The sequence below is a fragment of the Crinia signifera genome, chromosome 2, assembly GCF_055691185.1.
Source record: "Crinia signifera chromosome 2, ASM5569118v1, whole genome shotgun sequence".
Classification (NCBI taxonomy): domain Eukaryota; kingdom Metazoa; phylum Chordata; class Amphibia; order Anura; family Myobatrachidae; genus Crinia; species Crinia signifera.
The window spans coordinates 293,032,907-293,057,356 of record NC_139218.1 but is presented as its reverse complement, the minus strand read 5'-3'; the positions used below and the strand labels follow the sequence as shown (position 1 = coordinate 293,057,356).

The window sequence follows — 24,450 nt, the reverse complement described above, 5'->3', positions numbered from 1 at the left end:
TGGCCATAACAAAACAGTTTGATAATACAGTAGGTAGAGAGACAAAAAATATGTTGAGAGTAGTACGAAATCGTCAAAAAGTAATCTGCAAAAAATGTGTGACAATAGAAAATGGGCAGTAGGATCAGAGTGATATGACAATTTTATTTTTAAAATGGGGAGAGCCAGTAACTAATATCAACCATATTGTACCACGTGGTTAGATGAACAGATTTACAAATGTTATCTTTAATGTAGTAGTAGGTAAAACAGTAATATAAGGAAGCCATATATCAAATATTTTTTTTCTCTTGATTCCGAATCAAGAGAACATCACATCCAATCCATTTGGTGCATATAGACCAGAGGAAGGAGCATTAACTGAATAGAGATAGGTTCGGATTTAATCCATTTAGACAAAATAGTCTTTTTGGCCGCAGCTGCTATACGGGCCAATAACAATCGTACTCTAATAGCTGGTTTATTTAAATCAGATTGGCTATAATAGTTCCACAAAGCCCAGTGCATATTAATCTGGAAAGGAATATTAAAAGCGTTATTAATATAAGCCTGGATTTCTAAACAGAATGTTTGAGCTACCAAACATGACCACATACAGTGTACAATATCCGCTTCAGGTAATGAGCATTTGAATCAGTTTGAATATTCTGATGCACCTGTAAAAAACCGCAATCTTGGCGTGTATTACGCCCTATGAAGTAGTTTATATTGGATTTCTGCATATGAAGCCGAAACCAAATGTATATTCAATAAGACTCAAAATGTAATACTAGTTAACAGAGGAATATCTGAATCATACCTCTTCCACTTAGCTATACCCATAGTAATAGTCGATAAATCAATTTGTTTCCTTATATGGCCATATAGTAAAGAAGTGAAGAATGGGCGTCCCATCTAATATCTGGTGAAGGGATCTAGGCGGTTGACTTTTGTGACTTGGAGTGTAGTAAGCAATTGTGCGACATAGCTGCGGATTTGGAAATATGCAAATAATGGAATGTGTACATTTTTCTCAGAGCATGGGCAGGGGTAGAATGGAAAAACCATCTTCATCAACAAGTTGATGCACCAAGCAAAGACCATGGAGATACCAGGATGTAAATATTGTGGCAGAGTCACCGTCTTGGAAATCTCTGTTGGCCAGTAAAGGCAGAAATATAGAATGTGAGTATGAAAGACCTAGTCTCCTATGAAACAAGCGCCAAGCTAGACAGGGTGTATACAAAATAAGAGCAAATATCCTTACTGGGGGTGAGTGCATTTGACTAACCAAACTAATACTTGGAAGGAAAGCTTGATCCAACTTGCAAGATTTAAAGTTGTCAACTGATTTTATCCATCCAATGCATATCTATAGTTAGAAGCTAATGCATAGTCCTGAGGACAGGGTAAGTTTATTCCACCCAACCATAATGGTTGTTGTAACTTCATCCGTGTAATTCTAGGTCATGTTCCTGCCCAAATAAATGTTATATGCCCCCTATTAATAATTCCAATATTCTGAAGGGGAAAGATGAACCTCACCCATCTTTCACTTCTGGAAACATGGCCAATGCTTCCGTTTTGGTGAAGTTAACAAAGAACCCTGAAATTGTGATGAAATCTTTAATTATCTTTTGTAAACTGGGAAAAGCAGTTTTGGGTTCACTAAAATAAAGACATATACCCTAATTGAATAATCTCCTAACTGAATTCATTTGTGCGCTATATAAGGAAACTGTTAATAAATAAATAAAATAAGAGTCTGTTTTAATGAAGTATCGAATCAAGGAGTCAAGCTCCAGATTAAACAGGGGAGAGGGGTCAAACTTGTCGTGTAACCCTGAATAAAGGGAAATATGGTGAATTCAGACCATTAATGGTCAAATATGCCATTGGTTGGGAGTATAAGTTTCAAAATAGCAGTGAATTCATTACCAAAACCCTGGATATCATATATACGTAAAATATGAGCCCAGGAGACTCTGTCGAAAGCCTTATCGACATCACAGCTAACTATAATAGCATTATTATTCTTTATTTATTTGGTATGAATCATAGTGGCAATGAGCATACGGATATTGTGCATGGAGGAGCGACCTTTAAAGCCATTCTGAAGCAATCTAGGGAGTATACATTGAAGACGTTGAGCTAATAACTTAGTAAATAATATTAGATCTGGTAGGCTGAAACCAGTAGCTCACCTGATGCTGGGCTGGTATTGACTAGAAACAATGTCAGGCTGGAATCTGAAGTGCTTCTGATGCCAGGTTGGTACCAGCTAAGATACAGGAAAGGGCTGGAACCAGTAGTGCTTTTGATGCCAGGCTGGTACTGGCTACGATACAGGATTGGGATGAATCTAGTAGCACTTCAGGTGCCGGGATGGTACTGGCTAAGATATTGGACCAGATTAGCCGGTAGTGTTTCTGGTGTTTGATACTTGGTGTTTGATACTTGGACATCTGCATAATGGCAGGTGCCTGGCTGAGACATGCACATGAATTGTACTGGTGTAGTACACAGCTGATAGAGATCTGACAAATGCAGGACAAGGTCAGAAAGCTGCAGATACTGTATTGGCCAGGATGTAATGGAAGCCTATTTAATGTTTGGGAAAAGGCAAAATTTGGTTGTTAGAATTTCTTACTTTTCCCAGAAAGTTGGCCAATGTAATGGTATGCATCTTTAATGCTCCAAATGTAAATTGGTTAGGAATTCTGGCTGTATTTTTAGAGCATAAAGCGTCTGATTTCTTTCAGACCAACTGGAATGTAACGTATAGTATAACAGTTGTAAGGCAGGAAGTAATGGTATCCGAGTTAGAATATCTCACAGAAAACAGCTCTATTTAGACCATTTTTTTTGTTTTAGATAAGTATTATTCAGCAATGTTAAATCAATTAAGTACACAATTACAACACATTTATAACAAATAAACATTGAAAAAATTATTTTTAAACTTAAAAATTAAAAAATGTATTTCTTTTTACACTGCAATTTAGATTTCAGTTCTACCATGCCCCACCCAAATCTAACTCTCTCTACACATGTTGCATTTGGACCGCAAGCAGCGCAACATTTACACAACCCAGGTGGTCCTCAATATGGGTTCCTTCCTAACTTTTATAGAAAAGTCTTGCCCAGGCCAGAAGACATGTTGGAATGGAGACAATGATTAGTGTTAAGAGTGATTATGGAGACCTTATCTGCATATATTTCTAAAAAAAATATATATATTTTTCATCACAATAACCTACAAGAGAGGAAAGATAACAAAACACATATATACATATTTTTATTTGAAGTTGTGTAAAATAACTCTTTAGATTCAAATATGTTAATGTCCTTGACATCAGCAATTTATAGTGTAATAAATAGCATTCACGGGCTCTAACTCCAAGTAAAAAGGTAATTGATCTTTGTTTTTGTCTTAACATTCATACCATATATTTAAATTTATAATTACATAAATAAATGAAAAACATTGCAAAATACTAAACGCATGTCAACATCAACAATTTAATTGTGTTTATTTACATCATTAAAAATGTAAGCCTCCAATCAGAAACATTCTTCCCATTCTTACTATGTACGTAACACACCATTAGCCAGATGTCATTCTCCATTAGGATCTACAACAATGACATCTGCTGCCTGTTTGGATGGAGAACATGGGATAATGTTGTAACTGCAATTTAACAGATCCGTCTACCTCGGCGAGTTTCTATTATTATCGTGTAAAAGAAAAAGAAAACATTGCATTTGTTGCAAAAGAATCTGATAAGAACAAATTCAATGAACCTTGAAAGAAAAATGAACAAATTGCGAGGACATCCTGGCCTGTCAGAGTGACTGTAGTTTGTTACTTTTTAGGGTTTCCAATGATAAGAGCACGTCTCCAAGGAATTGAATGTATGAGTGATCTGAAATCAGGCCAGTCAAGCTGAAGACGATGTGTACACTAACCTGTTCACACTGAATAGTCCCCATAAATAATTTACAGCTATGACTGCTAGCTATTATTACAAAAATACCGGACTGCATTTTGACACATGCATCTAGCTTGTAAGTCAATAGAAACATTCACCTAGCTTGTGTCGACCACACTTAGAGGCATCCATCCGTGGACTATTACAACAATATAATTTACAACTCAAAATTTAAATCGAAATAGTCTTTCTTAAACAATGCTCATTTTTTTCCCTCTACATGCATAATATTGATCCTTAATAGCCTTGACTGTATTTGTATTCTTGGCTTTGTGTTTTTAAAGACCTTTGATGTTTTATTAAACACCCTTATTTCACTGCAGCCAAGTGTTATGTACAGATGTTTGGAGACACAATGAATCTCCGGCAAGATTTTTTTTGAGGGTTTAAAAAGAATGTTCTTGACATTTTCCTTCATTTTGTTTTTTCTTTGAGCTGTGCTAGAGTCACCAGAAAGTACTTCATTATTGCTTGATTTGACCTGAAAGGCTGTCAGGTTGGATTGAAAGAAAGGAAAAAATACCTTTTTTGCAGGTCAGCCGTCTCGAACAGTTATTTATACTGCATATAACATATATGTATTTTGAACAATAAAATAGTTTTGTTATTATTTTTAAAAGAATGCGCTGTATTTTTCTATACACGTTGTTATGTTTTATTTGTCTTTTGTTGTTTACTATTAGCCTATAGTATTACTTTTTGTTGAAATTACATCTGTAGTCAATAGTCATAGACAGGGCCATAACTCGGGTCGTGTGAGTGGTAACATTGCACGGAGGTCAGGGCTCTGGGGATGTCACCATCTCTGTTTCACGGCTCCCGCTTCTAGTTAGCTGAGTGCATGTAATGGCAACTAGCAGTAAGTATCACTGCTGCAGTTCTGCTGCTAGGAACATCCTTAGGATGCTGTGGACAGTGCTGTACTGTACTTCCCAATGCTGGTACCCCCTCTGCTTGATGTAATGGTGTCATGCTTTCAAGGCCAGTACTGACATGGTACACTGACACCTTGTTATGGCACTGTCATAGGTAAGTAAATGTGCCACATTTAAAACTGTTATGGATGAAAACAGACTACATTTAAGTTTAGCATTCCAATTTAATGTCTTATCCAGATGCTTGACCAGGTGTGGTGACGCACAGTGTGCACTCTGCATTACCCCACCCCGCCAAAGGTGTGGCTGCCTGAAAAAGGGGCATGGTCCAATATAAAGGGGGCATGGCCTTGCAGGGATCTCTGTCAGCTCTTCATCTGTGACAGTACAAGAGTGCTGCAGGAGAGTAACACACTGCAGCACCTGTCACTGTAGAAGATCCCTCCAAGGATGACGTCTGGGTGCAGGCCACACCTCCAGCACATGTCTTATGATGCCACTGGTCCTAACCACTAACTATAGGAGCTGTGTCTTAAGTTGATGTTGTCTCAAAATCTGCTATGATTACTAATGGATGCTGTAGGCAAAATATGTGTTATACAGGATACATGTATATACATGACATCCTGTGACGGAGATCTGACATTAACTCCTATAATTGCAAAGAAAAAAAATCTAATCCTTCGAATGTAAGAACACTGCAAACCCTGTCTTGGCAAAGGATAGAACCAAAGTGAGATAGCTAATGCTATAGCTTTTTTCCTGGAGATGTACCCAGCATACAGTATGTGCTGTGTGATTGATGAATCAGGCTGTGCAATGCATTGTGGGATCAAGGAGAGGGATTGGTTAATATACAAATGGGAAGCCCAAAAGCTACTACCAGTGTCAGACTGGCCCACAGGGAAATAGGTGAAACCCCCAGTAGGCCCTACTGCCTGTGGGCCCATCTCTTCCTCTATGAATCAGTTTCCAGACTGTATCCTAATGCACAAAAATATACATTATACATATGTAAGATTAAAACTGTACAGGACTTTGGTGTATTTACTCATATCTGTTCGACGGATCTTTGATGTCTAGATCGACCATCGCAAGCGTTAGGTTGCCCAGAGCGTGGTTGATGGTCACATGGTCGACATAAGGTTTTCACTTTTTTTGGTGCAGGTTGACTTTGTTCATACTTTCTACCCAAGTGGACATAGAACTAGATTATAATAGTGTGCATAGATTAGCAAGGCAAGGGCCCGAAGCATAGCAAGTGCAATGAGCCATGCAAGGGGACACTGTACACTTATACATTGTACACATTGACCTATGATGACCATGTGACCGTCAACCATGCTCCCATCGATCTAACGTGGTCAGCTATCTTTAGGCATCTAACTAGATGGGTTCCACTAAAGGTGGTTGACCATAACATGATCAATCCAGACAGCAATGATCCACTATACCATAATCATATTTTTTTACAGTGCATTGCTGTTGTTAATGTGATACATTATCTTTCATGCACTAGCAGTGTTAACTAAATATATATTCATCGAGGGCCCCAGATCAAGCAATCTCTAATAGTCAAACCTATGTGCTGGCTGGCCAAACCCCTACCAGAGCATAGCCACATCCTACAACTGCAACCCCCCCCCCCCCCCCCCTTGATTGGTTATACACAGAGAAAGAAAGTGCTTAACTGTATGCACTGAATACAATGCACTATATACTGAGGTTAATTAAAATGTAACATTGATATATAGCAAAAACTATGTTTTAAGCAGACTTTGTGCATTATATTGCCCATTGCACTCCAGGGTACAATAGGAAGCAGATTCTTTTCTTGTTGCTTTGTATATAAAAGTTAGAATATACTAGAATTGGTGGCCTAGTGATGGGAGTTTGGAGCACTCAGACAATTAATGTATTTATTTATTTATTAACAGTTTCTTATATAGCGCACATATAATCCACAGCATTTTACAGAGAATATTTGAACATTCACGTCAGTCCCTGCCCCAGTGAAGCTTACACTCTATGTTCCCTACCCCATGTACATGCACACACAGACATTCTAAGGTTAATTTTGTTAGGAACCAATTAACCTACCAGTATATTTTTGGATTGTGGGAGGAAACCAGAGTACCCGGAGGAAACCCATGCAAGTATTGGTAGCATATACAAACTCTGCACAGTTAGGGCCATAGTGGGAATCAATCCCATGCATTTAGCTCTGTGAAGCAGTAATGCTAACCAATGCACCATCCATACTGCCAAATCCATATTTCTACTGATTATTTAGTCAGTTACTTATGGCAATATGTTTATCAAGGGTGTAATTTCAAGCCAGATGCCTTAAAATGAAATATATACAATAATGGAGCCCCCTCTCAGTAGCACAAATGTCTGTCTCATCAGTCAGTCCTATTCTGTCTCTCCAGCCATCATGCTTCTGTCTCACCAGCATCATGCTTCTGTCTCATCAACCAGTCCCATTCTGTCTCATCGACCATCACCCTTCTCTCTCACCACCCATCATTCTCCTGCCTCACCAGTCAGTCCTATGTCTCATCAGCCAAACCCATTCTGTCTCACCAGCCATCATGCTCCTGTCTCACCAGCCAGTCCCATTCAGTCTAACCAGACATCATGCATCTGTCTCACCAGCCAGTCCCATTCTGTTTCACCAGTCAGTTCCATTCTGTCTCATCAGCCAGTCCCATTCTGTCTCACCAGCCACCACCCTTCTGTCTCATCAGCCAGTTCCATTCTGTCTCACCAGCCACCACCCTTCTGTCTCATCAGCCAGTTCTATTCTGTCTCACCAGCCATGACCCTTCTGTCTCATCAGCCAATTCCATTCTATCTTACCAGCCATCACTCTTCTTTTGCAAAAGCCAGTTCCCTTATGTCTCACTAGCCAAGGGACTTGTATCTTATATCTCTCCAGCCAGCACCCTTATGCCTTACCAGCCAGCCATTTCTGCATCTCTAGCTCTGTGTAGCACACAGACACTAACCTTCCTGGCTGATCCTCTACATGCTACTGGCATCGAGAGACCAATACTTTCACAGCATCTGGGAGTTTCACTACTGATATAGATGCTGATTACACTCAGGCTCTCTATTTGTTTGTCCTTATCTATAAAATAGATGACATGTTCATTGTGAAAGGGGGATTAGATGCAGAATGTTGTTGCCATGCCTCCTTATCATAATAATTAATCTGTATCTTTATAATGTTATATCAATTCTTTTGCTGCTACAATGCGACTAAGAAGCATCATTTTGGAAAAGTATGAAATGCATTCGCAACTCCTGGAGAAATGACGATTTTGCATAAAGTGTCTCATGCCCTATGGTGCAAAACATTAGGAGACAGAGGACACATTTTCAAAGGGTATTGCCCACTGCATCCAATCCCTGGAATCTATTCCCACTCCAGGTGCATATGCAGTAAATGGCCAAATCTCCAAAAGCATTCTTTTCAGAGATTTGAATGCATTTATTATGTTAAAATTATAACAGGTGATACTTATGTTTACATTTGCCACAAATATTTAGTTAAAAGAATAACACAATTCATCATTAACTTCTTGCCAAGTATCACTTCCAAAAAGCTGCTTCTTTTGTGGAGTCATCTTTTTATTTGTGTGAAAAACTTCTCTTGCTTCTCCAGAGATCTATGAGGTACTGTCACTTGTACCCTGACCTCCCCACTTCTGTAGTAGCTAAAGAGGGACACTCGCGCAGCAGAGACATCCTCATCCACGTCCTCTGGTCTGATGAATAGACACTACGCATGCGCACAGCGTCTATTCCCTTCAGGCTGGGGGGACTCCCAGCTGCCCCCCCCCCCCACTGCGGGACACTGCCGGCCCGGGAAGGATGCGGGACTGTGCCAAAAAAACAGGATGGTCCCGCTAAAAACGGGACTGTTGGGAGGTATGTCTACCCAGTGTCCCCTTCTCCCTTCCCTCATCCAGTTAGATTTAAAAAAGACCTAACTGGACCTAAAGTAGTGTTGACCATGTATCGCTTTTTGAATGTCAACTATGAATGTCCATCCTGTGCATCAAAATTGACATGGATATGCCCATGTTTTTATATTTGATTATTATTAATTTGTGTCTTTTTATCCTTGCATAGGTAGAACATGGGCTGAAAGGGCAGGTTCACATATCTGTGACAATTTAGATATGGGTGCATTTTAGGAGTTTAAAGGACTAGAGAAATAATACCTATTGATGATGATGATAATGAATATCTAGTTGATTCTGGCTGCCTAATTGTGTATTGATCCGTGTATAGAATTTTGTTTATTACCATTGTAGCGACATCATATGCAGTTGATGTCATCTAGGGCCTTATTTTGGTTCATTCTTTCTGACAAAATCCTTCTTAGATGGGCAAAACCATGTGCACTGCAGGGGGGCAGATGTAACATGTGCAGAGAGAATTAGATTTGGGTGGGGTTTTACTTCAAAGTGAGATCTATATTGCAGTGTAAAAATAAAGCAGTCAGTATTTTCCCTGCACAGAAACAAAATTACTCACCCAAATCTAATTCTCTCTGCACAAGTTACATCTGCCCCCCTGCAGTGCACATGGTTTTGTCCATCTAAGAAGGATTTTGTCAGAAAGAATGAACCAAAATAAGGCCCCTAATCTTGATGTGTCCATTTCAACTTTTGTGGGAAAGAAGATTCCTATCTGATTCTTAAATGGGAAACCAAAACTTTTGTATATTTATTATTGTATTTACATTTATATGTAATTAGATTTTAGAATGAAAATTTGAGTTTTCTATTTAATAATGAAATTTGAGCACATTGTCTTTTATGTATAGGACATGCCATTACATTATTGATTAGAGATGAGTGGGTTCAGATTTACTTGTTTGTATTCGTATTTACTCAGCTCTCAAAAATGGCTCTCACGTGTTTTGAATAGCCAACAAGATTAATCTGGATAAATCTAAACTTACTCTAAATAGGATAATGTGACTTTAGCATTTTCTCAAACTCCATCATTACAGTCCAGGTTTTAAGGCTATCCATACTTGAGCACAGATGAACTTTATTAGTACCACAGTCAATTTGATTTAACCATCTGGACTCAACCAGGACTATTCTTAAAGCTTGGACTGTAATGGTGGAATCTGTCAAACTATGGATTATAGCATGTTTAGGCAATTAGTGACCCTCCAGCTGTTGTTGAATTACACATCCCAGTATTCCCTGCCACAGTTGTGTTACTTGGCTATTATAAAACTGTTGCAAGGAATGCTGGGATGTATAACTCTATAACCACTTGACGGTCACTTATTGCCCTCCCTGAACTAATACTGTCAGGCCACATCTACACTATTTCTGAACTATGGTGGAGGGGAAGTATATATAGTTTTCATGCCTAACATATACATACTGGATACATCTCTAAATACATATTTTCCTGCATACAAATTTACATTTATTTAACTATATTACATCTTATATTGCCTCATATAAATATTGTAAACAATTTGAAAACAATATAATATAAGGTATTTCAAAATGAATGCAACAATTTTTTTGGGAAAAATATATATAAATTAAAGAATTGAATAAATTGTGCTGTGTTACCCCTGATAATGTAAGTTATTAAACAAAATACATTGATATCTTTGTGGCAAAGTTTATTTTATGTTTTATTTAATTTTTTGGCATGTGTTAGAGGCTTGTTTTTTATAATTTAAGCAATCATAGGAAAATACAATATTGTTTGTTTTCAGTTATATATGTAGCAACAATATAGTGAAATACATAAATATATATATATATACTGTATATATAAAGATCTATATTTATAAATTTGTTCTATCTATAGTACAATTTAGAAACTTTGAAACATTTATTAACATGTAAACATGCCAATATGACATTGCTGATAAATACAAGCTGTACTACAACAAGGCCTTTACATATTGTACTTAAGGGTAAAGTGATGTCAGTCTATTGAGTGACTGCCAGGGACTGCTAATGAGAATAGGATAGACTTTGAGTTTACTGTTGTCATTTAGAATAGACAATAAACCTATGGAGCTGGCTTTATTCCAAACGTAATTGCTCTGAGTATTGGATCATAGAGGAGGCCGTCACACAGAGACGGTTGTGATGGATGGTCATTGACGCAGCATGAATAATTATCAATCAAAGAAAGAAGAGACACTGATAGCTAGAAGGGACATGGCTTAGATCAGCAAAGCAGACAGTGGATTAGTATACACTCAATGACCTGACTTTTTAATCCACCTAAGTTTTTTTTTCTTGTTTCTAAAATTCAGTAATTATCAGATTCTCATTAAAATTGATCAGTTCCAAAAATGCAGCAGTTTTCAGTTCCCGGGATTATTTTTGCCAACAGATTTGCACCATTATTCCAGTGTGTGCTTTAAATACATGTTATTTTATTAAATTGGTTGTACAATAATTGCAGTGTATTAACCTATATTGTAGAAAATGCTGAATTAAGAATTAGTCTTGGGGATTGGGCAGAAGAAATATACTGTACAAGGAGAAATGATAAGTGTAATGGGCCAGACTACATCACTTGTCATCATTTTCCTGTTCTTTTAACTGTACATGTCATACGAAAGTTCATCAGATTCCAGCTGATCTAACCAGTGTGATTGACAAATCCCATACATTTGACATGGCTGCTAACAGGAGAGGAAATATTTGATGATCTCCAATACTCACACTGGCTTGACACAGTCTTCCTTAAAATAAAACTAGATTTGACACAAACTCCATAAATGTGTTACCTAGTTAGAAAGAAAGTGGTAATTCAGCTGTTCCAGTAGCGACATAGTGAGTCATAATCAGAGCCTTTGAAAGTGTCCTTTCTGACTAGACTAGTACATAAGACAGTCAAATAATAAAAATGTCACATGACAATAGATTAAAATGTTCACTATCTGCTATACTGTAGCTTCTGAAATTTAGCACTATAGAATCATGAAGTAAAAAGGGTACTTCATGATTTTACATAACATTTTATTTTAAGGTCTAATTAAGGGATATATACACGATCCTGACTATTGAGATACCAAAGGTCAAAAGCTAATCCTCTCTGCCTGCAGGCTATCCCTAGCCCTCTCCGCTATTGCCTAAACCCTGTACCCTGCCATTTAAATCTAACCTCTCTGCCCTGCAGCCTAACTCTCCCCATTCCCTGGCCTAATCATAACCCACCACAGCATACTTACAGTGCCGTCTTTCCCATTGGGCACGATGTGCAGTTGCCTGGGGGCCCTAGGACCTAGGGGCCCCCGGCCCAGCCCAATGGGAAAGATGGTGGCCTGGGTCCGGGAATCCGCTCACCCTCGCTGGGGGATCCGGGCAGGGGGATCAGGGCGGTGGCGGTAGCTAGAAGCCTGATTCGGCGAAGCTCTATTTGCCGGCGGGGCGGGAAGCGCTGTTGCATTTGAATAGACTGGCCGGACGCTGATTGGCTGAATTCAGAAAATCAGCATCCGGCCAGTCTTTGAAAAGGCAACAGCGCTTCCCACCCCGCCGGCAAATAGCGCTTCACCTCCTAGCTAGCAGTGAATTTAATTTCGGGGGTCCGTGTGCCGGGGTTCTGATCACCCTCACTGGGTGATCCGGCAGGGGGATCAGGGCATCGGTGGCGGTAGCTAGGAGCCCGAAGCGGCGAAGCGCTATTTGCCGGCAGGGGGGGCGAGAAGCGCTGCTGCATTTAAAATGACTGGCTGAATGCTGATTGGCTGAATTCAGCCAATCAGCATCCGGCCAGTCTTTTCAAATTCAACAGCGCTTCCCGCCCCCGCCGACAAATAGTGCTTCGCCGCTTCGGGCTCCTAGCTACCGCCACCGCCGCCCTGATCCCCTTCCCCAGCGAGGATGGTCGGATCCCCGCCACCCGGCCACCATCTTTCCCATTAGCGCTATTTGCCGGTGGGGCGGGAAGCGCTGCTGCATTTGAAAAGACTGGCCGAACGCTGATTGGCTGAATTCAGCCAATCAGCGTCTGGCCAGTCTTTTCAAATGCAACAGCGCTTCCCGCCCCGCCAGTTAATAGCGCTTTGCCACTTCAGGGCAGGCTCCTAGCTACCACCGCTGCCCTGATCCCGCTGCCCGGATCCCCCAGCAAAGATGATCGGATCCCCGGCCGCCGGAAGCTGACTGGCTGCCGCACGGAGCCAGAGAGGTGAGGGTTGGGGAGGTGACTGTGGGCTCCTGGGCAAACTAATTTGGGGGGGGGTCCAGTGAACTAGGTTGCCCAGGGGCCCTTCCTAATGTTAAGACGGCCCTGCATACTTACATTCATTATATCGCAACCACCACAATTATAACATTATAACTGCATCCCCTAAATAGAAACAGAAGTGTACCAGTAAGCAAGTTGATAATTATCTACATAATATCTAAATATAATAGGCAAATAAGTCTTGTGAGATTATAGAGTTGCTGTATCACGTAGTGGAAAGAGTGGACCAGTGGGAAATTGGCCATATCAACCAATTCATTTTGAGGCAATATTAAAGTACATTCTATGTTATGGCAGATAGAAGCTGATTAGTTGCTTAAAGTAGCTTCCACACTGGCTCACTGCTGCACTTTTTCATTTCTCAAAGGAAACTATTCCTGTGTTAGGTCACATACTACAATAACGCTTTGTAAAATCACAGTGATTTAAGAGAAGCCATGTGACCTATGTCAGTCATTCATGGTTCCCAAACTCAGTGATGCCAGGGCACGTACAGGGGTTCCACAAGTTTGCTATACATGACCAAAGCCTCCAGCACTGGCTTACCATGCCTATTATAAAATATATGGACAAACAGAAGCGCAACTCTCTCCATGACTACATTACTGAACCTAAGCATTACACATAAGCACAGTTTACTTATTTATTTATTTATTTATTGTTTAAATAAATTATTCAATAAGCACCTTTTGGTCAAGGCTTGTAATGGGAAAAATGTTGATACTCTATGGAGCCATGATTCTATAATGTTTAGGAACCACTACATTACATGATACCATTATATAGAGAGTATTTACCACACTGCAAAAATGAGTTGTAAGCAAGAGTGACAACAATCTTGACAATTGACAACAATCTTGCTTGCAACTCATTGGTCATTACCAGACTATTCAAATACAGATGGAGCAGGTCCCTGGCAATAGCATCACCAATCACTGATGTGCACCATCCGAAAGAAGGTGGCACTCGTGCATGAGATGCTTGCGTGCCACGATCTGTCTGAGCCTGCCGCCACCCTCCGCCATCTCCCCACTGCTCCCCCATCTCCCCTGTAGCCCCCGGCATCCCCCACTCACCCTGCCTGTCTCACTGAAGTGGAGATGGGCAGGCAATCTGCTCCCTGCCACCATGCTGACTAGGATGCACGAGAGTGTGAGATGCTTGTGCATCCCAGTCTGATAGAGCTCCTGTCCTGTGCCATTTTATGAGATCTGGTAATTCTTCAAGCTGGCTGACAGGTGCTGTTATGATAATCAGGGGTGAACTCATGGTTAACCCTTGCTCTGACTGGCAGGTCTGCAAGATGTTGAGTACAGCCTGAATTGTGTTTCTGTGGTCGAGGTGGTGAAGCCACAGCAGCCTCTCAGTCTGACTCTATTACTTTACCCTGAGTCAGCTGGCACTTGTGCAGGTCTTAGACTTCGCCACTAATAGCCACCTGGTGAAGCCACAGCAGCACCTCAGCCTGACCCTGACTCTATTACTATACCCTGAGTCAGCTGGCACTAGCGCAGGTCTTAGACTTCGCCACTAATAGTCACCATTCCAGGCCAGACTAGCTCTATCCTGTACTCGGATGCCACCTGGTCTTTCGCGGTGACACAAAGTTCCAACTGAGTCAGGCTACTAGTAAGAGGATAAACTGACTAGATAACACAAAGATAACCTAGGCTCTGCACATGAACATGGACTAAAATATGGAAACTTGCAGACAAGGACTGAACACAGGATTTGTGGCCTTTAACACTATAATGCGAATCCGTAGCAATAAACCAAACAAAAGCTATACCCAAGATATTGTGGATAGGTTTGCAACCTAACCGCCTAAGCGACTCTTTTGCCAGACTAGAACAATGCCTCTGGCATCTGTCGTGAGACAAACAAACAAGACACATACACAAGACAAGTTTGCATGCGATTAGGCCTTCATCCTAACAGCCTCCATGACTCTGTCTCAGGACAAAAGCTATGGCTCCAGATGGCACTGTGAGAATACCAACAGTAGATTGTAATGAAAGGTGCAACTTCCACCACAATGTGTGGGGAAGCTGCTGGTACTCACAGAAGCTAGACACAGACAAGATACAATGGTTCTCTGATACAGGCATGATCTCACAGTCTGGAGGCAATGGTTCTCTGACAATCTAGGACACAGCTGATGCACTGAGTTCTTAGATACACAGGCTGGAATACACTGAACTGGAATAGTCTCAGACAGGAGTTTGCTAGGACTCTGAGAATCTCTGGGAACATAGAAATCACCAGGAATCTACTAAGAGTATCACAGGAGTATAACTAGCAGGGTTTTTTTGCTTGGAGCATACCTATATACCCAGTGGCTTAGGAAGCAGCCACACCCAAAGACTAAGGTATGCATGGAGACAAGGCAAGATGGATCAGCCAAAACCCGGAGCACTGATTCGGTGAACACATAAATCCCACACAGAACATGAATAACAGTGGCTGCTGCAGTCGCAGCCCATGACAGGCGCTCCATCAGTATAGTCCATTTTTACCATGTGGTAAATTACCCATTCTCAAGCAATAACATAAGGGATATAGGATAAGTTCCAGGACACAACATTTATTGTGGCAAAATAAGTCAACTAAGGCTGGTTATGGGGATATCCTTTTGCATGCCTGAGGCACACAGAGCATAATCCCTGATATGTGCTGGTTACTTAGGGCTAATTAAATAGCCCCTTGGTGATCCATTAGACATGGTAATTTACCATGGCTAAATGGATACCACCCTAATTGTAACACATTATGTAAACAAAAGGGATTAGACACTTACAACAAATAGAGCAACACGATTTTATTGGTGTCAGTACTTTGTAGGTCCACCACATGCAGTAATTACTACAGACACTCTTCTTGTCAAACTGTCCATAAGTCCCTGGATAACAGTGGGTGGTAGGGTTAGCCATTCTGCCCTAAGTACAATAACTAACTAGGACACTAAGGAAGGTGAAGTTGGCGTACAATGCACCCATTGCTTCAAGTTGTCCCAAAGGTTCTCAATGGGGTTAAGCTCTGGACTATGAGCTGGACAGTCAATCCAGGTTTTTAAAGGTTCTGTATGTCAGTCCAGCATCACCCAGAAAACATGACAGGTGGCATTGTTGTTGCTGTTAATTGTTGTTTTGTCATTTCCATAGAACTGCCACAATGTAGGGAGCACAGTTATCGAGAACATCTCTATACTTCTGAGAATTAATGTGACCATACCAAACAACTAGTTGACCCATGCCAAGCCAATGGAAACCGCCCGAGCCTCCCTACAAAAGTGTTTGGTACTTATGTATTATCTGGACTCCCATGTTAAATGCACCCCATTTTTTCATACCCCTACTATCCAAATACGCATGGAGTTGATTTTATATAGTGTGGCGAGCGGAGCGAGCCACCGTGCCCGAAGCGTGGCGAGCGCAGCGAGCCCCGCGAGGGGACACGGTCTCATAAGAAAAACGGGAGCCCAGATATTACATAAGTACCAAGTGTTTTTGTTAAAACCGACACATTAGTGGCTATTTGGAACTTTTGTGTAGTGGTATGCACATGACTACCTCTGTTCTTTTGCAGCTCCCTGTTTAGCAGTCCCTCGGTTTCAGTCTTAGGGGTCTTCCAAAGTGAGGTGCATTCCTGCATTGACCATTCTTCTTCCACGCATTAATTACAAACGACTCAGTGGATTTAGAGACCTTCTTAATATCTGCACTAGTTTGCCACTTTGCACATACCCTTAATGCAATTTAAGAGTGACTTAACAAGCCCTTCAAAATTAATAAAATGTATCTAATACTGTAGCCTGTGCTACTACAGCAGGGCCGCAACTAGAGAAAGGGGGAGAGAGGCGCAAGTGCCGTGGGTGATGGATTTGAGGGGGCAACATGAAAGAAGAGATTAAATGAAGAAGGTTGGGGCATTTATTATTTTGAGTTATGATATGCCATAAACATCAGCATTTATTATTTCTAAAGGAACAGAGAGATAATTTAATCCCTCCATACAAAGTTCATGTTGTTAGTTTTTCTATAAAAGACAGACATTGATGTGGTGCATCCATATGTTTTTGTGGCTTGCTGCTACAAAATTATATATTTAGTTTTTTTATTTGAACCGGTCCATGAACATGTAATAATCATACCAAATATGCAGTGTTGTAGTGTATCCATGTCTGATTGCTGTCAATTTAGACTATGTGATTATTAATAATGATGGAAGTGTTAACTTAGTATTTATAATGAATTCTCATACTTTTAATGAGAATTCTGCCTCTGGCTTCCTCAGTATATATCTAACCCAAGGCAGATAAAGCCTGGGGACAAGTATAATTTCAAGCATGACAGCCAGAAAGCTCACGGCTATAAGAAAGTAAAGTTTTTGTGTATGTTTGTGTGTGTTTCTGTGAGACAACATACTATACACTCTGCATTCAGATGCCATGTATTATGTTCTAACAAAGTTTACATAAAGTACAGTAGCTTCCTCATTCTCAGGAGTAAATGATTAAATGATACCTCACTGTAAAATGCAAAAATAAATGTGATACACAGAATGAGAGTTGCTCAAATCAATTTATAGTTCCAATACAGATAAGTGTACGGGATAGGTTAATATAGACAAGAAAAAAGATTCCTTTCACTCCGCAATAAGAGCAAAAGAGACATCCTAGATGATAACAGTAATGCCCAAATCTCAGTTACATTTATGTATTTCTAAATTGAGAGATAACTTACCTGGAGGCACATCAGGCACTGTCATGGCACTACAATGATCAGTATACCCTCCATCTACCGATCCAATAAATACCTCTCAGAACATTGATATATAGAATGGTAGTTCCTCAAATCAATTTACAGTATAGACCCCACAACAGTGCAAGTAAGCGAGGGGTTAATCTAGACACATACTACCAAATTCCATATCCCAACATGACCCATTCCAGGAGGGACATCCTGCTCTGCTCCTGGACTACCCTCTTTAAGTGTGATTGTTCTCACCTGCGTTGAACTAGTTAATGGATAAGAAAGGTGTTTCACCATGGGGGATCTATATAGTAAAGGTTGGTATAGCACTCACCTCAAGGGGTTTTCTGTTATAGCTGCTAGTCTCTGGGAGAAGGCTAGTCTCCTGTAGTCATCAATATAAACAGGGGTGTAGAGACCTGCACTCTGTGATGTTTGTATACTAATTCTGTGCAATGCAAATGAATAGTAAATTGTTCTTGCAGTGTATTTAAGATACTTTTATTTTGGTCACAATGCCTGTCATAAATAAGGTGTTACAAATAAATGTTACAAATAAGTGTTTATTGAAGCACTTCTTACAAATAAATAGGTGTTACAAATAAATGTTACAAATAAGTGTTTATTGGCTACTGGAGCACTTAAGGGGTTATTTTGGTTCACTCTTTCTGACAAATTCCTTCTCAGATGGACAAAACCATGTGCACTGCAGGGGGGAAGATGCAACATGTGCAGAGAGAATTAGATTTGGGTGAGTTATTTTGTTTCTGTGCAGGGAAAATACTGACTGCTTTATTTTTACACTGCAATATAGATCTCACTTTGAAGTAAAACCCCACCCAAATCTAATTCTCTCTGCACAAGTTACATCTGCCCCACCTGCAGTGCACATGGTTTTGTCCATCTAAGAAGGAATTTGTCTGAAAGAGTGAACCAAAATAACCCCCTTAGCTAGGTGTGGTAAGGCACGAGCTGTATCTGTTCACAGTGGTGCTGATGGCACCTTATTTGTACAAGATTTACGTGGAAAAAAATGGTAAATAAAATAAAATAAATTGGAATGAACACAAAACAAAAACAAAACCAAAAAGATTATAAGGGATTGTGCACTGTAAGGGATTAATGCATTGACAGTGAAAATGATAGTTCACTCAGGGGAAAAGTCTCTGTATTTAGGGATATACCCAGGTACTGTTACAATCACTAGGACTCTTATTGGTAAACATTTATTGTAACTTATTTAAGACAGGCATTGTGGCCAAAATAAAAGTATCTTAAATACACTGCAATAATCATTTAGTATTCATTTGCATTGCACATAATTAGTACACACACATCACAGAGCGAAGGTCTCTACACTCCTGTTTATATTGATCACCATGGGGGATGGCAATCACAAATTAAGAGGGTAGTCCAGCAGCAGAGCATTATGTACTACTTGGAATGGGTTATGCTGGTTGGTATGTGTCACTGGTTGCATGTGAATTGATAAACTGCATGCAGGTTTGGACTGGCCCACAGGGGAAACCCCAAGTGGTTCCCTCTGCCTGGGGTGGGGTAGGCACCCCCTCCTCTATGGATCAGGTTCCAGTTTGTGCACTTGAATTATACATATGCTACCTTCTACTGCATTTTCTTCAGTGCATTGGTGTTATTAATCTATCAATCTGTTTATCTGGTACATATCATGTGCTATCAGTATTTACTATGTATTTATCAAGGGGCCCAGCCCATGTACTTACTAATGGTTAGCCAAATTCTGTGGTGTCTGGCTACACCCCCTCTGAAGACTGGCCATACCCCCAACATAAACCCTTATCACTGTATTCTCCCGGTTGGCCCTTCATGTCTCATTCTGACAGTGGTTGCATGCCTGTGCCTATTGGTTATGAAAAAAATGGAACGTGTTGTTTACCAGTGTGGTATGTTATAAATAATATGACCTGACATTTAAATGAGTGATTACTGGTTAGCATTTCCTCAATAATGTTGATCAAACCATTAGCTCTGTATAGAATCATGTTTTCTCTTGCTCGCATCTACATCTGGTTGGTGTTTTAATGAGTATGATTTCGCTATTCCCCTGCCAGTACCATTTTATTTTTTCTGACTTTTCTGACATTTATATTTTATAACTTTAACGTAAATCTAGTATATTATAATTAGTGGAAACAGTGGCGGATCCAGAAAAGGAAGAGGGCACCATGAGAGGGCACCAAGATAGGTGAAGGGGAGAAGGTCAGTGGCACCAGTGCTATGTGCTGCTCCAGAGGCATGCATGCTCTCAGAAAAGTGATGGGTACATAGAAAATCAAGGCCCCAAACCTTAACTATCATGCTGTGGGTCTTCTCTCATGGTAGATGCCTGTTCCCAACACGTTTCGTCAATAGGTACAGGAAGGGTTAATACTGGGCACATTAGTTGGAACAAAGGTCAAAACTTTGTTTAATACGGACATCTCATATGATTTATTGCTTTGTTTTCTTTCTTCCTCTGCCTCTCATTTTGGCCTGCACGTCGGGTATGGGAAGTGGGGTGCCAACTTTTTGGGCCACCCCCGGAGGGGATCTTAATGATGTGCCAGCTCTATTGCCTCTGATGGAATCATTTTCACTGGCGCTAACAAAATTCTTCTCCAACGAGAAGCCCAATGGATAGACAGATTGCAAACTGTCCATCCAGGCAGCATGAATAAAATTCTTAGCTTATGCTGCTTTCTAAAAACTGTCAGCCGCTGAATGTATTTTAGGTATACTATGCCTCCGATTGCTACAATATTGTATTAATGTCCATGTATCTGTACTGTTTATGGCTCATTGTAAGTATGTTTCTTATTTGTCTGTATGCTTTGTTGTTTCCATAGTAACACTTGTTGATGCACGCCCACTGGGGGAGACAGCTGTGATGCTGGTGCTGACTGCACTTGGATGACATCAACGTGACTACCGCCGGGAGCGGTGTGACCGCACATGGGAAGGGAGTTGCTTGGGTAAGCTATATATACTGTCTTTTACACTTTTATCACTGTATGTCCCAACGAAAGAGGTAGTAAAGACGTCAAACATGTTGACCACACTCCAAATGGTGTAGTATCTTTATTTTGCGGTTCAAGTCTCCTAGAGTGCTGGCCTGGTCAACTAGTGACCCCATGGACTGTGTATATATATATATATATATATATATATATATATATATATATATATATATTATCTATATATATATATATATATATAAGCAGGGAAAAGTGTGGAAAAGTGAACCAGTAGAGACATAGACCATAGCAACCAATCTGCTTTTAACTATTATTTTATAGAATATACCTAATAAATGTTATCTGAAAGCTGACTGGTTACTATAAATAACTTATCATCTGGTCCACTTCTCCACTCTTTTGTCTACTTAATATATCTACCCCTTAGTTTTTCTTATTAAAATACAACTACAGTATATACAAGTTTAACTACATTAAACCCTACTTAAGAATATTTTAAATTTACTAATATCCATTGTAAATAGCTTTTTAAGCATAAGAATTTAAGATGAGAGTTCATAGTAAATTTTACTGAAATATAAAGTATTTGGATTTATATGCTTGTACAGTATGTGTTCAAACCAATTAAAGGCCGATTCATTTAGGGCACCACAGTGCCATGGCAAGCAATTGGAGATGGGTGCCACTCTGTTGTCAATTAGTATTTCTGTGCTGTCATTGTCATCATTGCCGCAGTGTAACAAACAATATCCATATATAACCTAAATACTGCACATATTTTATTAACTTCAAAAACAATTCATAAATTTGTTAGTATAATTTTGCATGATTTTTTAAATCATCAGCCTGCGCTTTATTGTGAAGCAATCCTTAATTGATTGACATTTAATCACAGTCTTTGTGTTTTACTGTCCCTTGCCTCATAAGAGGTAATTTTGTCTTTACTGTAGTTTAACAGCTGATGAAAAAGATTTAAGGAAACCTATAAAGTTAAGATTGGTTAATAGCCTCTTATAAAAGAATATTATACATCTAGGATCCATTGCACAGATGTGATGTTCAATTGTAGAAATGTGCATGGGGTTTATTAAATTACAGCACAAATCTTCAGTCTACTGAATTATTGTTCATGTTGGTATTGTTAGGCAAATGGGGAGACACATTATTGCTTCCAGTTGTTCATATCGCTGTGTTCTAATACAGGCAGAGACAGCTGGCACATTGCTTTAGGCAAATGTAGAGCAACAGCAGCTGTGGAGACCTGGACCCCATGAGAAAGCCAGGCACCGCTGAGTCAGTACTAAGCTGCTCTTCAGCTAATGTCCAGAAATTAAAATAAGATGATGTTTCTGCCAATGTTCTGAACTACATGCAACTGAGTGGTATCAGAGACTTGCTATAAAACAATGATATAATTGCTGGTAAACCATGGTGATCATCAGATTTTCCTAATTATGGTACATGGTGTGATTGATCTGCAAAGACATATCTGCTTTCCAAGAGAATATGAGATGTTGCATTTGAAGGTACATAAATCTACTTGCAAAATATATGTATCATCTAGAACCAAGAAGCAATTAACTCATAATTTAACCTCCTCTCAATCATTAGTCACACAGAGAGCTGTGTTTGCAGTTAACAGTTTGTAAATACCTAACACACTCTCACATTAATTTACCAAATTAATTAACCAATCCATGTCATTAAACTATATTGATGTATGCCTTGTACTACTAGCTGTGAAGGGGGGAAATGGATTTGCATGAGTGACTGTGTTACATAATAGTTTTTGCTGGAGGAAATATATTATTTGTTTAATTAATTAAAGATCTATGTTCACAAATAAAATTTACATATGATATTTCACAATAATCTATATAATCTCTTTGAAGAACATTTCTACACCAATGTTTATGTTTACATTAATCTCATCATGCATGAATTGATCATACAATACACCTGTGTATCCTGGGGTGTCTCAGGGCACTTACAGGGGTGCAATAGTTTTAATGGTCCAGGACCAATTCAAATTATTTATGGTCAATGGAATAGACAAATCAAGTGCAATCATAAAATATTTGTACAAACAGAGGTGAATCCTGTCCCTCACTACATAACTGGACCTAAAAATGACATAAACAGGTACTTATGTATTATCTGGGCTCCCATGTTAAATGCACCCCATTGTTTCATACCCCTACTATCCAACTACTCATAGAGTTGATTTTATATAGTGTGGCGAGCGCAGCGAGCCACCGTGCCCGAAGCGTGGCGATGCGGTCTCATAAGAAAAACGGGAGCCCAGATATTACTTAAGTACCCATAAACATAATGTATTTCATTTTAAAAATCTGAATTTCTAAAGAAGCTTTGGGCCTATGGGAGCCATGAAAAAAAATTATATATTTTGTGCGTCGTGATCCAAAAACGTTGGCAACCACTGAAATCTTCTACAGATATACTACTAAGGAGGTACTTGAGATGTTGATATTATGTTTGATTACATTATAACTATTCCTAATGCTTAATAATGGGCAAAATGTTTTGGCAAGATTTATGTTTCTAAGAAAATGTTATGGAGTTGACAAACAATTCCTGAATATGATGCAAAAAAGTTATAGAATTAAGTTGTAAAGGGGAGGGGGAATCAGAATGCGATTTTTTTCTGAGACATCAAATTTTAATAACTGCAACTTCCACATTAAAAAATATTTTAGGTAATATATTTGTTCATTTATAAGAAGTCAAGTGGGTAAAATACTGCTGTACAAGTGTAACATTAGACAACTTACAGGCCGACAGTATATACATTTGAGTGAGTATATAATTGTAGTGTACAGATATTTTAATATGTAGAGATGATGAGTAGGAAAATGTTCCTGATCAAACAAGCTTATGAGATATTGGTGGGCTCAATTATTAGAAGAGGACAGAAACTGCAGAGGTAGGAGGGGTGGGAAAGCTAAAATAAAAAAGTTGGGACACAAAATGAAAGTCTATTGTTAAGAGATGAATTCCAGAGGTAAGGAGCAGTCCAAGAAAAATGAGTATGAGAGTGGGCAATGGCGATCAGTTAAGAGGTGAGATGGCAACAATTAGGCCCTCATTCTAGTTGAATCGGATGGATGCGTATTAGCCCCGCCTACCATACGGAATCGCTCACACCATCCAAATGCAGTAAGACGCCGACCGAATGGACCGCGAGTGGATGTTTCATGTGAACACCTCCTCCATCTGTGGTAACCTCCCCGATCCTCTGATGGTCGGCAACCATCAAATAATAGACTGAGTGGTCAGGCAGCACCGAGTGCTCCAGACCACTCAGACATTTTTCCATATGAAAGCAGGGATATGGGTGGGCATCTGACATCTGGCTATGTCAGCTGTTCGTCCCCCACATGCGCATCACAGCCGCATTACCCTACGTACGCCCAGCGTTTTCATGGGAACACCCATGAAACGCGGGGCGTATGCATATGGTAATGAGCCCAAACAGCCCTTCACGCCCCTCTCCACCCCCTGCTCGGATGGTTCCATACGATCATTTTCTGCACGGACTTCGTGCCGTGTTCAGACGTGTGAGGCGTTCACACATGCG

General features: G+C 39.9%; 1 protein-coding gene and 1 long non-coding RNA gene across 2 annotated transcripts in view; both read left to right on the top strand.

Annotated features, from left to right (window-relative positions):
* The window catches only part of LOC146059303 (uncharacterized), an 83,873-nt gene extending 68,617 nt beyond the window's left edge, over positions 1 to 15,256 (top strand). The window contains exon 4 of the mRNA XM_083171412.1: positions 15,067 to 15,256. Within this exon, the coding sequence (XP_083027538.1) occupies positions 15,067 to 15,256 (190 nt within the window). The remainder of the gene's footprint in view (positions 1 to 15,066) is intronic.
* LOC146059066 (uncharacterized) overlaps positions 1 to 24,450 on the top strand; it is a 248,331-nt gene that overhangs the window by 128,651 nt on the left and 95,230 nt on the right. The window contains exon 2 of the long non-coding RNA XR_014470131.1: positions 20,724 to 20,849. This is a non-coding gene — a long non-coding RNA (uncharacterized LOC146059066). The remainder of the gene's footprint in view (positions 1 to 20,723; positions 20,850 to 24,450) is intronic.